At 51.4% G+C, this 16,369-nt stretch overlaps 1 protein-coding gene across 14 annotated transcripts in view; it reads right to left on the bottom strand.

Moving 5' to 3' along the window:
• The window catches only part of PTPRF (protein tyrosine phosphatase receptor type F), a 364,428-nt gene that overhangs the window by 36,266 nt on the left and 311,793 nt on the right, over positions 1-16,369 (bottom strand). For 7 of the 14 annotated variants that reach the window (XM_084527751.1, XM_084527753.1, XM_084527745.1 and 4 more), the window contains 6 exons: positions 13,046-13,072; positions 10,899-11,016; positions 8,046-8,624; positions 7,316-7,413; positions 2,080-2,333; positions 1,289-1,379 (listed from right to left, as the gene is read on the bottom strand). In XM_084527751.1, coding sequence (XP_084383877.1) covers positions 1,289-1,379; positions 2,080-2,333; positions 7,316-7,413; positions 8,046-8,624; positions 10,899-11,016; positions 13,046-13,072 — 1,167 coding nt within the window. The remainder of the gene's footprint in view (positions 1-1,288; positions 1,380-2,079; positions 2,334-7,315; positions 7,414-8,045; positions 8,625-10,898; positions 11,017-13,045; positions 13,073-16,369) is intronic. The other 7 variants (XM_084527746.1, XM_084527748.1, XM_084527749.1 and 4 more) reach the window with 3 other exon arrangements.

Genomic DNA, 16,369 nt, shown 5'->3' with positions numbered 1-16,369 from the left:
ATGTCAGGACTAACATCACCTGTGCAAAAACAATTCAGCTGTCTGATGTATGGGCACCATGTTATGATCCTTGACTACATGGTCACAGACTGTCTTCTCTGTAACTCCCCTGCCTTGCTCAATACACAGGACAGACAGTGCTTAATCAAAGAGCAGCTATTCCATATTTTGCTTTCTTCTTTGCATTATGCAGCCTGAGGCCTTGTTTATTGCTTACTATTCAAACCCGGCTCAGAAGACAAAATTAATAATTTCCTCGTGGGCTTTTCTATGGTGCTGATCACTGTAATATTACAAGTGCTTCACAAACATTAACGATCTTATCTTCCAAACACCCATATGAGGTGAGATGAAAGCGATTATCCTCATTTTACAGATGGAGAACAGAGGCACAGGGACGTTAATGTAAAAAACGTCCACTAATTTTGAATGTCAAATTGAAAAGCTTGTTTTGTTTTTAAAGAAAACTCAGCATTTTTTACTTCACTGATTGTATCCAGTAGAGCTCCTATCGACTTTCTCTGCAGCTGGGGATGCTTAGGCTTTGCAACTAAGGCTCCAGCATCTCCAACTGAGCGCTCCAAAAAGAACCAAGACAGTGGCTGCTAATACAAAAGCTGTTTTAAATCATTTGCCCGGGTCTAAGTAAAACAATCAGAGATAGAAAACAGTCCTCTGGATAGCTTTTTAACTACCTAAAGCACAAAATCAAACCATCCTTTCTCATCCTAGTCTTCTCTTTCTTGTAACAAATTCCAGCTTCTGCAAAGAAATGATGCAGGAGGCCTACGGATGGTGGTTCTTCATCACACAGCTCTGCTTCACGTGCAGAACAGATCCACCCGTATGTGGAATGAGCTGGGACACCATGGAAAAGGCTGTGCAATCATGTAATTAAAGATTAATGATAAGCAAGGGCTGACTTGCATCTTCTAACACTTTGTAATTTCTCAGTGCTTCAACCTTACAACTATTTTTTTTTTCTTAATGGACCTGTGTGTGACTTCTGTGAAATTGTGTGTGTGATTTCTTGGAATTTTTCCTAATTGCTTTGTGTGGCTGGTGTGTGTGAGGAAGAAAGAGCCCACAAACCCCTTGCATGAGATTCTCCTGACACCCACACATGCACCGTGCCATGAGGGTAGCAGGACTCCTGCACAGGGCAAGCTGCATCTTGGGGTGAACGTGCCTCTTGGGGTGCAACCGTGCTGCTCTCAGGAGGCCTGGGCAAAGCATGCCAGGCGCCCTGGGAGCCCCTTCCACTCCAGCAGCTGCTGCAGGCTCCTACCTGGTCCAGCTCCATCTCATCAGGTGTCCGCCAGCGAGCAGTCAGGCTGCTGGTGCTCTGATCCGCGGGCACGACCACGATGTAGTACCACCTGGGAAGGAAGGACAGCATAAGCACTGCACCCTAAATCATCTCTCTGGCAGGTCACACAGTAACACGTGCCATATCCCTCCCCGAGACGACCTGCTGCACTCCCTGCCCTCTAAGCAGTGGAAGGGCTCAGTGAGGAAGAGGCCAGCGGTCCAGCTGCACCAGAGAAGAGAACACTCCTGTTAGTGCTCATTAGGTTAATGAAGATCTACAGACTGTGCTCCAGAGGGTGGTGTAGGAGCTGCGAGAAGGACATTTATATAATCGGATTGTAGCAAGAACCCTGGGGGAATTGTGCTTCAGCACAAGGATACCACAGTAACGAATAAGACTTCTACAAACTCGCTTTTTTAATCTCCTTGAGGCTTTAGGCATTATTTATTTAAAGGATATTATACAGTGTCAGAGAAAGTCCCTCCTGATCCTCAACTGTGTTTTTGCTGGTAGCATCTGGAGTATACCCACCAGGGCAAGGGCAAACTGTCAGAGAATTGTCTTAATTTTATTGCACATAAATATTTGCTCAGGAGGAGCCAGCAGTGTGATCCCACGGTACGGGCAGATGCCTGGCTCTGTATTGCAGTCTGCTCTGAAATTCCCTTCCAGGTTACAATCCCGGTCGGTTGGCAGAGCCTCGCCATGTGCTTTTCACTATCTCCAGCCCCCCCAGCCTGCCTTCTCCACCTGGGGACAGCACCTACCTAACGGGCACGGTGGTCTGGACTTTGGGAAGGCTGAGCGTGAATTTTCCCTCCTGGATGTACTTGTCTGTGGCGATGGGTTTGCTTTGCAGGACATCAGGCGCAGTGCGGATTGAGACGAGGTGCTGGAGCCCCCCAGCACTGCTCCCGCGGTTCATTAGCACAAAAGAATAGTCCGTGTCCGGCTGGAGGTCACTGATGAGTTTCTTCATCGAGTGGCCGTCCACCTCCACGCTCTGGCTGTTGTACAGAATCTGAAACGGGGAAGAGGACACGCTCATGCAGCTGACAGCCACTGATGAAAACCCACGCTCAAAATAGCAGCGGTGGAGCCGACAGTTTGGCTCCGGGCCCTCCCTCAGGTGGTTCAGCTACCCTGCGCTTCGTAAACAGCCATAAATCTTGCCTTAAAGAAGAGCAGCCCCCAGCACAGGGCTGAGCCGCGCTCTCCACAGGGTGGTGAGGGGGCACCTGGGCAGAGCCCGGCGGTGCCACGCGCGCCGCTTTCGGCGCCGGTTCGGGGAAGGGCTGCAGATGGCCGTGTTTTACCCCTGTGTGGGTTTGAACGGGTCTTTTGTTCCTCGTCTCACGAGGCTACAGCACACAATATGCTTTCGGTGTGAAATCCCATCTGCTTTAAATCGGTGCCGCTCCCGTGCCTCCCAGCTGATGGAGCGCTTGGCGCAGAGCCTCCCCCTCCCAGCAAGGTGACCGGGGGGGGTTACGTGCCTCGTGCCTCGCCGACGAGCTGACAAATCCTGCACTGGGCTCGCAAATTGGTACCCAAAACAAATGGCGGCTCCGCAGGTGTGACACCCGTCACCATGACAACAGATGCTGGTGCCACGCAGGGGACCCGCGCTGCTTTTCGCTGCTGCGCTTGCAGTGAGGGGCTGGGGGCAGGCAGAGCAGGGCCTCCGGTGGCCCAGGGCAGTGGGTGACCCACCCCATACGTAGCCCCCCAAAAGCCCAGGCTGCCAGCCCCTCAGCTAATGATGTTTTGTCCTCGTCCTGCTTCAGAGACACCTACCCCTGCCCAAGGCATGGCAGCTGTGGCACTCTCTGCCCTGGGAAGCTCCATCCTGCTCTTGCTAGAACAACCCCCATGCCCCAAAACCCCAGTGCTGGCTCTGCAAAGGCAGAAACTCAGAGATATCCCAGAGACAGAGACAAATGGTGTGTAGAGAACTGGGGGGAGCAGAGGTTGTGCCCCAGCAGCAACAAACCAGCTTGCTTCCTTCCACCGGGCAACCTTCCAGCGTGGCAGGGGAGCGCTGGATGCTTGACAGAGGTGCAGAGCCACGGTGTGCCAAAAACGGGCAAGGGCAGAGCTGGAGCATGTTAAACCACGGCAGCTATTACACGCCACAGGCAGAGACCACACAGCAAAACGTGCTCTCTCCAACGGGGGCCTTCAGAGAGAGAAGACAGCTCCGTGGAAGAAAAATTACTTTAAGTCAAACAGATCTCTTGCCAGCTGAGCCTGCTGCTCAGGCTGATGCAGGCAGCAAGGGAGGGACTGAACTTTCCTTCCAAGTCACCTTTTTAGCAGGTGGCAGCAATCTGCAGAAAGCTGCTGGCTCCCTGGGACAAGGGCAGCTGATTAGCACTGCTCTAGTATTTAGTGCTGGGGCTGGGAGGAGGGGGGAGGCCCTGGAAAGCAAGCAGAGCGCAGGGAGCAGGCTAGGCCTGGGACATGCACCTCTGTACTTCTGTACTATCTATGTGTACTTCTGTAGTATCCAAACACCTAGCCAGGACATGCTTCAGATCCTCTTCTGATCACTTTGCACAGAGATCGGGATAGAAAAGGAGCCCCATTTCTTGTGCTACTGGCTCCTGAGGGTGCTGCAAACTGAGAAGGGATTCCCAACGGAGCGGCACTGAGGAGCCAGAAATGGAGGGGAGAATCCCCTTGTTTGCTGATGTGTTTCAGTCTTCAGGGATGAACTGCAAAACCAAGTCCTAACTACTAAAATAATTAAGAGGTTTGCAGGGATAAAGCCCCTGCTAGATGCCCCACGTGCAATAAAGGCTGTCAGGATGGCTGGAGGAGTTTGCTCTGCTCTGACTCCCTTTCAGATATTTTCTCCTGGGCTTTACATCCCTTTGTCTAGAGACGTGTGTCAGATGGGTGCTAAAGCAAATGCAAAAAGGTAAAATGAAGAAACGTCTCTTGTAGCCCTGGGATATCAGGCAGTTATTTGGCAGGTTTCACCCTGCTCTGCCACACAAGTCAGCACAACCAAGATAAGAGTGGCAGACCTCATGTTACCTCAGCAGCTTTGCCGTCTGTCCCAGCACGACCCCTTGCAGTGATCCTGCTGCAGTGCAGGTCCAAATAGGCCAGACAAGAGCAGGTCCTAAGCTGTCCTGGGGAGCAGTGGGACCTCACCTTATGTGCTCCAACACAGACTTGAGCAAAACCAAAATTCCAACATTAATAACTACGCTGGAATGATACAAAGTCCACGATGAGTTCTGTTGCCTCTCAGATGAGCGAATTCTCATTATGGAGCTTTCCCTAATAAAGGCATCACCAACTGCTTCTGCTTGTGCTCTAGGGAAGACACTTGCTCACCAACTGCCTGTGCATGAGGCATCTGCTGGGGACACAGCTGTTCTCCTGGGGGAAGCAGAGGCCAAAAAGATGCTCGGGCACTTCAGTTCAGCGTTTCCCTGCTTGCTCTGCATTGGAACCAGCCAGGACACAGTCCCTGACTGAGCTCCAACACCAGATGATGATTTCCACTACCATGCACAGAAATTTGTGTCTACAGACAGTGAAATTAGCATTTGCAATGATTTCCTGAACCATTCTCTGCCCTCTCCTTTCTTCACCGTTGCAGTAGCAGTTCCACATTCCTTCACCTGCCATAACACATTGTCTTCTCAAATGTTATGCACCATTAGGTAAGGCCTCTACAGAAACCTTACAATAATGTAAGGGCTCACAAACAGTCATTGGCGTGCAGTTGAAGATGCCTGGGAGCTCAAGCAGGAACACTGTTTAGAGGTTGTATCATGGCCCACTGGTAACTACTTAAGTCAGCAGCAAATTTGGCCCAAGGGCTCTGAACTGCCAAACATCGCTGACTAGCCCATGGATTGCTGTAAAATGTCATTTGTGCTGCTCTTACTCAGAAGAGAGAATTTGCAAAGCCAGAAGCTAGGTGGGTCCAAATGTCACTGCTGAAGGTTTGCTGCTTCATTTCAAGGTAGCAAAGAATGTATTGAACTACAAGGTGAAAAGACATGTAGTGTGCAGTACTGCAGAAAAATAACTGCTTGACGGAGAAGCAGACAAAGTTGACTTTTTGGGGGGCAGGAGTACTTACTGCATTCCACGGGATGCAATGCCTGAAAGCACTGCCCAGGATTCTTGGGGTTTATTTCTGAACCTGCATCATAATCATTTGGAAAATGTGCTTCTCCCCATTTGTACAGCACCTTGTGGTGCTGCTTTCAACCAATATATCCTCCATCCTGCTCTTCAGCTGAAGAATGTCTCAGGGAAGTGCAGTTTCCCCAAGGAGAAGGTCACATCTGTCTTACACTTTCCATGAAAGCTCCAGAATGCCTTTCTACAAGCATGCTGAAACAAAAAAGGAATGGTGCCTCTGCTCCACCACAAAGGCTGGGCAACATTTTACAAGGAATTTATCTCCTGGACCAGAAGAAGCTGTGAAAATTCCCTGAAGAGAACGAAAACCTTCATTATTGATTTGGTAGCAGTAACATTTTCTAAGGTCTCAGCTCACCCTCTATAAAAAAACAGCACCAGTCCTACTTGTGCCTCACTATTCATTGTCAGAACAATATCTACTTTAATTAAATCTGTTAAAGTAGAATATGACACCCTTTGGGACATAGATTTAGCGTGAGACTGTTTATCAAGTGTAGATAATACTAATTGTTCCCATGGAGATTTAAATGCTATGCTAGTTACAGTATTAGGCTCTGGCCTCAGCATCCCATGTGCCTGAATTAGAGGAGAGAGGTGAACCTTGTTTATAAAAATACCAAGTCCTGAAAGTTAAGGATTTCTTTCGAGTGGCACAGTCAGTGACTTGGAGCTGACCCTCTTAGCTCCTGGCCTCCACTCGTGTGTGTCTGCAAGCCGGGGAATATTAATAGAAGGAAGACACTATTAGAGAAATATCCTTGTAACACTCTTGTTTGCATGACTGCTCTTCAACCAGCAAGTGCTAATGCCATCTGCTCCCGTGTCATCCGAGGGTTAACCCACCGCAGGGGCAGACCCTGACTCACGGTCTGTGTCAGCAGCTGCAGCTATGAGGCCGAGACAAGGAATCGGCGTCATGCCTGATCCTGGCCACCTCCAACCAGCCCACCCTCCTTACGCATTAGTAACGCTCCAAAGGTCACCCTGTTCCTGCCTCGCAGCGAGCTGTCAGACAGAGCTGAGGGCTTCGTACCGCAGGAAGAAGGGAAGGTGGAGCAGACTGGTTCTTCAGCAGAGTGCAAGGTAACAAGCGTCGGGGAAGTTCCTTGCAGCCATATATCTGAGTGCTGATCCTAATGCAGCCTACACCTGGAGAAGCTCTGAATGCCATGAGGTCTTCACAAAAGCCTTATCTGCTTCAGCTAAACTCTACATGTTAACAAGTGTCTGCTATTGATCACGGTAATTTAGCTTTAGGATTTAGACAAGGAGAATCAGCAACAAGGGGAGGTGCTCACACATTCATATGGATGCAGCTCCACATCTTCCTCCCATTCCCTGGGCAATGGCTCCTCCACTGCTCATGCAGGCCTTATATTTGCATTTTAGGCCCAGCATGGCAGAGTTCATGTGCAAGGAGGAAGGGAAAGCATGCTGCTGCCAGCCCAGGCCACCTCAGCAGAGGCAGCAGATGCTGAGACTGGGTGGAAGATTATCCTTAGCAATGTGACATGTTGGTCTCTTCTCCTAAGGGAGAGAAGCTGTACTGAGATCTGCAGAAATTTCCACCCTGTCTGTGGTGGAAAGGAGGAAAAGTAAGCAGCAGTGTGCTTTGCTGTGTGCCATGGCTCACATGCGGATGCTCAAAAGCAAGAGCAGGTACCTAATCTGGGCTCTGCAAGATGCCAGACTAGCAAGCGACGTGACCTTGCTCTGCTGCTCTCTTGCCTGATGGCCTGAAAACACCACGCAGTAGGTCAAGGTGCTGCTTTCCACTGCCCTGCTCGCTGCCACAGGAGGAGCTCCCTGTCCTCTGCATCCCACCCTTACCTTAAAAGGCACTGCAGATTTATAGGAGTCAGGCACTTCCCAGCTCAGCAGCACAGACGTTTTCATGACGGCGTTGACGCGGAAGTTCTTAGCAAACACTGAAATGAAAAACAAGATCTTTGAGCACTGTAAGGCCAAGTCAGGAGGGAGCCAGGCAGCAGCTCAGCTCCAAGTCTCTCTTTGTCTAACTTAGCAGCAGAGGTCGGAGAGTTCAGCTACAGCAGAGAAGTGAGATATGAGGAGAAAAGAGCAGCAGCCTTTTACCAAGTCCCAGTCTCCAGTGGAGTTTCCATTTTTCACTATACTTTCCAGCATCACAGAAAGGGAGCCGTCGGCTGAACTGTAGCCTTCTCTTCCCCCCTTTGCTCGCGCTCTGCTGGCCCTTTGCCATGATCAAAAAGCAGTGGTGCTCAGGTACTGGATCTGCAGATGATCCTACCCAGCTGTCTGCGCCAGTTTGAGCAAGAGCCTTTCATGTACAGATAAAACAGCAAAGTGTGCCTGTGGAGCGATGAAGGCAATTAAGCTACCACCAACTCCCCCCCCAAACGACAATTTTAAGGAAACCTTCACTGAGCCTCCCCTTGCTGAACTACTTCTACGCTAGGGAGCCACACGGTACCTGATCGCATTACGCAGAGCCAAGGGAAGCGCAGCCTCATGAATGAAAGCAAAGGTCCCTGTCCTGGAGCCAGAGATTGCTGTTAGGGCTTGTTAGAAGGGCACTTACCTTGCTCGACAGGCATGGTCCGGGACTGGATGCTGGGGCTGAGCGGCCCAACCCCCTTATTGGTGCGGGCCCTCACTTTGATGTCGTAAGTGGTATCAGGCTTCAAATTCGTCAGAGTGATACTTGTGTCCTTGGTGATGTTAACGATGTCCTGCTGGCTATTTATGTCTCTGTATACCACTGTGTAGTTGACAATCTTGCCGTTTCTTTCTGCCAAGACCGGGGGGTCCCATGCAACCTCGGTGGTGGAAGTGGTGAGGCCCACCACGCGCAGGTTCTGCGGGAAGCCACTGGGCACGTCTTCTGCGGTGGTGATCTCCTTCTCAAACTCCTCTCCCGGACCGGCTCTGTTCTTGGCGGACAGCTTGAAGAGGTACGTGGCCCCCTTGTGCAGATTGGTCACAGTGTAGTGATGGTCCCTCTTGCCGAAGTCTATCGTGTTCATCTTTTCCTCATCAAGACGTCTGTACTGCAGCCGGTAACCCAGCAGCTCCCCTACCATCTCCTTGGGTGGGTGCCACTGGATGAGGGCTGTGTTCATGGCTGTCGTGCTAATCATCATGGTGGGCTTCCCCGGGACTGCAACATAAACACACAATGACCATCTGTAGCCTGGGAGGAGGGGGAGGAAGGACAGCTTCCGTGCTGCTCAGTCCGTGAGGATTGAGGAAAGTGGGAAAGTTCAGACAACAGGGTGAAGAGGACGACAGACAATTCACATGGATAGAGGCAGACTGACCCTAATCCGGTGCCGAGGGAAGCTGGAGCCAGCCAGCTCTTGGCTGCCATTTTCCCATGCGCTGCCATCTAAACAGGCAATAAATCCAGCCATGTCCAGCCCCCAAAACCATCCCCTTTTACAGGAAAGGTTTAAGGTACCTCAAAGCATCACATTTATCTCAGAGAAGATCTGAATCCCGTGCTCCTACTCAGTGGTCTTCAGACACTCCAGCTAGTGCACAGCACCAGGCCACGCTGGCCCCAGCGCAGTTCGACAACAGACACACAGAAGCCCACGTCCAGCGCCCTGGTCTGTCTGGAGGAAGACTAATTTCATCCTGAAACCTTGCAGTTTTACCATCTGCAGAGGCAGTAAGCGGAGCTGGGCGGGCTGTTTGCCATCAGAACACATTTTGGTTTAGCTGATGAACAGATTCGAGATGTCAGTGCCGATGTGAGAGGTGAGCACAAGCGTTCCATGGGATTTTTGGTTATGCTGAGCAAGTCAAGGGGTGTTGCCGTCATGGGTTAGGAACTGATGGCTTTAAATTGATGGTTTAATACCTTGATCTCCTTCAGTTTAAAAAAGGATGCGTCTTCACTCCACATCAGCTCAGATTTGTAAACAAATCAACTGATAGGGAAGATACTCAGAATCAAAGGGATGGGGCCACGGATATGAAAATGAAAATGGGATTGTAGCCAAACCTGGCTAAATACCCTTGCACAGTTTTGAAACATTTAAGCCCAGAGATGAGCACAAGAGAAACACGTATTTGATGGAATTATGCTTCAATTTTGCCATCAGAGGGCGATACCAACACTCCCCTTTGAGGTCAAGCCTGCAGATGAGCCAGTACAAAGGCAGCTCTGGGGGTGGTTTTGTAGGTATTTAAGACACACAATTAAATTTCCACTGCCAGTGCCATCCTCCTTGCACTCATAATACAATGTCTAACAGCAGCTAGTGCTATGGGACACGTTATTTTCAAAGTTGATTCAAAATATTAACTTTAAATGTACATCATAACATTGGAAGACTCACTGTGGTTTACAGTGCAACACTGGGATGTTTAGGAAGCTTTTCCTGTTCATAGGACAGCTGTAGCAATTTGATGAACAGAGCATACATCATGGTGAGGCACAAGGGAGTCAGCATTTGAGACTGTGACAGTGGAAACTACCTCTGGAGCTCCCTGTATGCAGCACGGAGGAGATGGCAAGCTGTTCCTTGTTTAAAGGCACCAGGAACAAACGCTCTCAGTTTGCACAAGCTGCATTCCCACAATAACAAGCGGTAAGTACCATTCCTGTGGCCGGTGTGACAAACAGCAGGATTATCGTTTGTAGGACAGGTCTAGTGAGTGGGAAATCGAGGACAAGACAATGAGCACTAGCTGGTGCCACCGCCAAAGGCAAGCTTGACAGCATCCGGAGGAAAGCACCTGATGAACTCCTGGGTGCCCCTGCTCCTGGCCGAGGCTCCTGTGTTGCATTAGGCACAGGGTACACGTTTCTACTCAGACAGCAGAACTGAACTGGCTGGGATCACCAGACCTACAGGTTGTGTCTGCAGCACTCCTACAGCAGGATTTGTTGCGTTCCAGATTTTACCATGGCTCTAGGAGCAAGTTAGCTGAGCTATATACGGCAGGGAAGGCAGAGGTAGCAATGGCTGGGGGGGAGCTGAGAAGCGCCTCTGAGGAGCCCTCCGTGCCAGCAGCCATCCCAGGTAGCGCTGCAGTCACCACAGGAAGCAAGAAATGGCACTCGCATAACTCCTGCTGCAGCAGGGACAAAATGAGGACAGGCTGTGACTCCAAAGCTGAGGGAGGGCCTGGACTTTTAGATTTCCTCTTCCCAGGTCTCTGGACTACGCAGATGAGCTCAGACCCACGAGCTCCACTGCTCTCTTGCGGGCCCTGGCAGTGTCCATCTGCTGCACTTTGCTTGGGTGATCCATCGGCAAAGCCTGTAAGGAAGGGCTGGAGATCCCAGGAGCATGCACCTCGGCAGCACCTCCAGCCCTCTCGCTTCCTCCTGCACAGGTGCCGTGGCCGTACTCCCCGGGCACCTCCCGGGAGGTCTCACCACCACCCCTGCAAGGCTGCGGTCCCTGCTCCCCACGCTCACCTGCCCCTGTGGTGGTGATGACTTTGGGCTTGCTGCGGGCGCCGTCTCCTTTGGTGGTGTAGGCAGCGACGGTGACGGAGTAGGTGGTTTCTGGCAGCAGGCCTCCAATGACCGTCTCCTGGGAGCACGTCCACGAGGCGGCGAAGAGGCAAATGAGAAGAGCAAATCCCCATTACCAGAGTGAGCGGAAGGAGGGTGCTGGGGTCAGTGTCTCCAACAGCCACACACAGGCATGCTTGCTGGCACACGCTCATGCACGACACCCAAGCACACACGTCTTGCCTTGCTGGCACCCCCATGGAGCCAACCATCGGTAACTGCCACCGCTCCACCACTCACCTGCCTCACCTCACCCTGTCTCTAACTCGGCCCTCCTGGGGACCCACAAGCAACCTGTGCACAGGAAAAGGGAACGGCCTAACCCCCATGCCCTAGAGACAGCCCCCCATGAAGGCAGACCAGCCCGGGGACGCAGCCACCCCACAGAGTAAGAGGACCGTGGAGCTGTGAACCAGAGCAGAAGCCAGTTCAGCCAGCTGTGGAAACCTCGTGGGGGCTCGTTTGGGGATTTTTGAGGTTGTGTCTTGCAGCAGAGCCGTGGGGAGAGCAGCAGGGCAAGGCAGGCAGCAGTGAGCTCGGGGAAGGAGCACCTGCAGTGCCGCTGCACCACGTTCGCCCTCCCCGCCGGGCATGGCAGGGACAGACGGGGTCAGCACGAGGCACTGGCAAGACCCGAGGGAAAACCCTGCGCTGTGGGAGGTCTGAGAGGAGGAGGCAGGGCACTGGCATCCTCACATGCTCTGGCTTCCTCTGGGCAGGAGGAGGGCACGGCTCCGCACCTCAATGCGAGATCAAAGCGCGGAGCCCGCTCCTCCCTCCTGGCCTCCTGCGGCAGCGTGGCTCGTGCCAAGCTCGGCTGGCCAGGCCCAAAAAGCTGCGAGCACAGCAGCTCTCCGCAGCTCCCCCTGAAGGGCCTTCAGCTGGGGGTGCTGTGAAAGGGACTGGGACCATTAAAACTAAGGACAAGGGCCCTGCGGTGGCTCCCAGAGCACAGCCAGTCTCCCAGCACTCACTCGCACAGACACCCACGCCGTTAAAGCTGTTGATTTCCAGTCGGTGCTGCTGGTTCAGGTTTCCCTGCCCAGGCTTACTCATCAAAATCACCCTGTTACCATTGCGGAACCAGCCAGCCCAGAGGAAAAAAAAAAAAATCAACAAGCACCAACAAGAACCCCGCCAAAATCACCGTGTGAACCAGAGTCCCGTCCCACCTCCGCCCCTGCAGCACCGTGTGTGCGGGTGAGTGGACACCCAGCCCGATCGGTGCCAACGGGCCCGCGGGGGAAGCACTCACACAAAACCTGCAGACTCTGAACATCCCAAGAGAATTCACTCCTCCCAAATCCATGCAAAGAGGAATTCACACGCAAAAGCATGCCACCGGGAGCAAAGCAAGCGAGCTGGGAGGAGGGGAAGAGAGACGAGGGATGGAGGAAAGAAGGTCTGATCGCCTCGTGTAAACACAGTGCTGGCATGACAAAGCCACTCCAAGCGCGGCTCTCCCCTGGAAAGCAGGAGGAGAAATGCTTCGTGCCGGGGAAGCTCACAGCAGGGCACGTAATTGAATTGCTGACTCTAAAAAGGTCATTTTCGAGTTTGTTCCTCCAATTTTATATTTCAAAATTATGTGGGAAAAATTGGATTTAACTGTTTAAATGTGATTGTTTTCTTATTACGATCTGTGTTTCAGCCAAAGGTCATGGTTGAGAGTGTAGGTTATTTTTCATGACTACAATCAATGTGCTTTAAAGATTATATATCTAATTTTACTGTGTGACTCGGTGGGCCAACTGCTGCAGAAAGTCGGATGCACCTCCTGAGTCGATCACTTGAGCCTGCCTAAAACTGCACTGCAACAAGCTGGAAATACAGATTATGGGAAATGTCAATTGCTTTTCTGCATTTAGTAGCAATCTAAATGCCAATTTTCTCTGGATTTGCTGCTTGTGGAAGGTTTCACAATGTAACTCTCCAGCCTCATTAAGGGAGTGAAAGGGATGTTTTGACAGCACTGTGTCTACAAAATTCACAAATCGATTTACCAAACCCCTCTTTTCCAACCTGGAATACACACAAGTGGTACTTACATGGTCGACGGAGTCCTCAGCTCTCCACTGATGGGGGAGAAAGGAAGGAGGAGAGAAAAATGGAGACACAGAATTTTAAGGGGCAACGTGTAGGAAGGGGATGACAACGATGACGACGACAGCAGGGGTTAGCAGGACTGGGTGGGGGGATTATAACACTTATACGCAGAGGGTCGCTTGGCACAGGCTGTGCCAAGGGAAGGAATGGGACAGAGCAATTTTCTACATGCTGCTAGCCTGCGCGGCACGTCTGAGATCATTCACACAAATGGGGGCAAGGAGCTTCCTTCCCATATCGATGGTGAGATCACCACTTCCTAACTTTGCAGTCGTTTCCCTTTCTGGCTTTGGTTGCACTTTTCTGCCTCTTCCACCAGCAGGAGAAAGAAAGGACAAGACTCTGGGGATCAGGGTTGCCCCACAAGCGGCAGCACTCACAGTTTTGTGGGCTGATCCCCAGTTTCTGTCCCAGTGATCCTCCAGCCACCATCTCTCGTTAAAAAATAGAGACTTCAACACACAAAACCCGCCAGGGACTGTCTGCTGGGATGTACCAATATGACCTTTACAGACCTTCAAGAAAGTGCTCTGGGGACCTCAGAAAACTGAGAAGGGTCATCTTCTGGAAACAATGAGGCTGAGATCTTACCCAGAGCTCCACACTAAGCTGTTCCTCTCCAACAGCGCCGCATGGCTTGGAGCAGGGCTACCACTGATGCCCGTACCAAGGGAACAGCTCCTCGCTCCTCATTACATGGCATCACAGCAGCAAACGGCAAACACTCATCTGGCAAGAGCAGCCCTGCAGGTAAGACTTCTACACAAAACATTTCCCAGTAAAAGATCACGTGGGATCTCAGCCATGGCAGCTCAATTATGGCTCTGGAGAGAGACCATGCAGGTTTCTGATGGGATTTGGGGTTATAAGGCATCAAAACTGAGAGGCATGCCAGCAGCATGGTTCTTTGCGGTTGATGCACCAAAGGGAGGTTTGCAGAGATCACAGAGAGCTCTCTCAGCCAAGGTGATGCGTTACATCTCAGGTTACTGAATCTGCCTGGAGGAAGCACCGGTTGATGGGTTCAAGCACGGAGATGAAAGTGGAAGATAGGTATTATTGCCCCTGACTCACAGCGTGAGCCTTGGCAAGCCCTGCACTGAGCCTGAACCGCCAGCTGTGAAATGGCGCTCAGATCCCGACTTTCTCAGGACACTGGGAAGCCCAGCTAATGCTGCTGAAGTGCCTGGGAACCTGCTGATGCTGCGGAAGTACTAAATGGTATTAAAGCTACAAGTTGTCTTTTGTACTCAGGCTATTTGAGGTGGCTTTCACAGGCTGGAGCTTATCACAGTGGTAGAGAACTCTCCTCAGAAGTAAAATACATGGCATGCCTTCAAAATATTTGCTACTTCATTTTCTGAATTCACAAAGAAGCAGCTATGGGAGAAATGCTCCTCTAAGATTTTCTTACAGTTCACTTATTTCATGCCATACGACTGCAAAAGAATTGTCCTGCTAAGCCATCTTCAAATTTAATTTCAGCAAAGAGGTCAAGCTGTCCCTGAAGACTTCCTATAAAGTCAAAAGTCAAAGCCCTGACTGACCACTGTTGTCCCCAAAGGTCCCCTTTTTAGCACCTTGGTGTTATTTCCAGTGTTGTGTGCTCAGCTGAACCCAAGCCACTGCCGATGTCCTACCTACACCGGCCACCCCACCCCACGGCCAACAGCCACGTGCTCTGCCCTGCTATCTACAGCCTGAAAAAAATCTTGCTACAGGAAGGACGTGAGGCCTGGCGGCTCTTTCTCCCAGAAGGACACTGCTGCTCCAACACTGTTCCTGGTGGACGATGGCCGTGTGGGTGGTGGCACCCCGAGCTGCCCCAGTGCTGTCCACGTTTAGCTCCAGCAGCAGACGCTGATGCCCCACTGCAAGGAAGAGCAAGGCCACCTCACCTCGCAGCTTTCACACCGCAGCAGGGGGATTATTATCCACCAGGATATTAGGCCAACGTTTAATGTTCAGACTGTGTTTGCTCCGATGTTTCAGTGGCCTTTAATCTTGTATCAGATCAGAGTGCAGAGAAACACCTCGAGGTCTGTGCTGGAGGAGTAACAGTGAAAAGCCAGGCCTGCATAAATACCCTGATATAAATTCAGTTTCATTATGAAAATATCATCTGCGGATCAAAACATTTCCTTCCTAAACTTGCTCAATTGCTTCTTAAATGCTGAAGATTGGTCAGTAAGACAAATTGATCTGAAAGGCCCAGGAGCTGTCATAAAAAGAATTCCGACAGCGCTGTGCGCATGAGGCAGGATGGCTCAGGGAAGTGCTAAAGCTAACAGTCTGTATTTATGGCAGCTGCAATGCCTTAACGTTTCATTTTACACTTCAACACCACACAGTATAGTCATGTCTCACCAGGGAACGGCTGTTTTCCCTGACCATGACTCTTACAAAAGACAGACTCCAGCCCTCTTGAGCAGCCCCAGCTAAGGGATGCAGATATTGGGTTTTCCTGCAGATCCTTCTCTCTGCTTCAGCGACCGTGGTGCAACAGTGAAACTCCAGATGCAAGCTCAGGGCGCTGAGCCTGTTGGATATGGAGAAGTCTGTGGGCTCCACAACTTCTTTGTCCATTACTGCAATGCCTTTTGGATTGTGCCTTTCAGTTTTGCTCTGCTCACGAAGCAGGGTGTATCTCACCTCCGCACCTAGGTGCGCACAAGCAGGAGTTGTTCCAAGCAGATCCTGATAAGGATCCCTGACTAGCACCCAGCAAAAGGGGGAGGCTGTAAATTCCTCTGTGTTACGCCTGGGGTGGGCACTGCCCAGGGAGAACAGGAGTCTCTGCTTCCCATCTTCTTTGATCTCATTCCAGCAGCTTGAAGTGCTTGCCGTTACCTCTTCCTGCTCTTCTGGTGGGACGTGCATTCAGTCTCCACGCTGGATGGAGAAGTGCCACCTGCGAAGACCACACAGTCTTCCCAGAAACCTGCAGTCCTTCTTGTGGGCTGCATACATCTCCCCTGCTACAACTCTGCAGGGAGGAGGAGGTGGCAGGAGTCTCTCCACAAAACCAGACCTCCAGCTGTATCCAGCCAGCTCCCAGCAGGTGCCACAAAGTCGAGGGTAGAGGAGAAAGCACGCCCCAAAGATGTTCCACTCTGGGATGAGGATAAGCAGGCTGGGAGCAGGACACAATGATCCAACACCTAGATTCACACCAGGTTTAGCTGCTTGCCTTGGAGGGCGCAAACGAGCGGCAGGGCTCAGCCCTGCTCCTTCCAGAGGCGCTCTCCGTGCCGGGATGATCACAG

The sequence above is a fragment of the Aythya ferina genome, assembly GCF_964211825.1.
Source record: "Aythya ferina genome assembly, chromosome: 8".
NCBI classification, from domain to species: Eukaryota; Metazoa; Chordata; class Aves; order Anseriformes; family Anatidae; genus Aythya; species Aythya ferina.
Note: the sequence above shows the minus strand (reverse complement) of the source record. Positions and strands in the feature narration are given on the sequence as shown.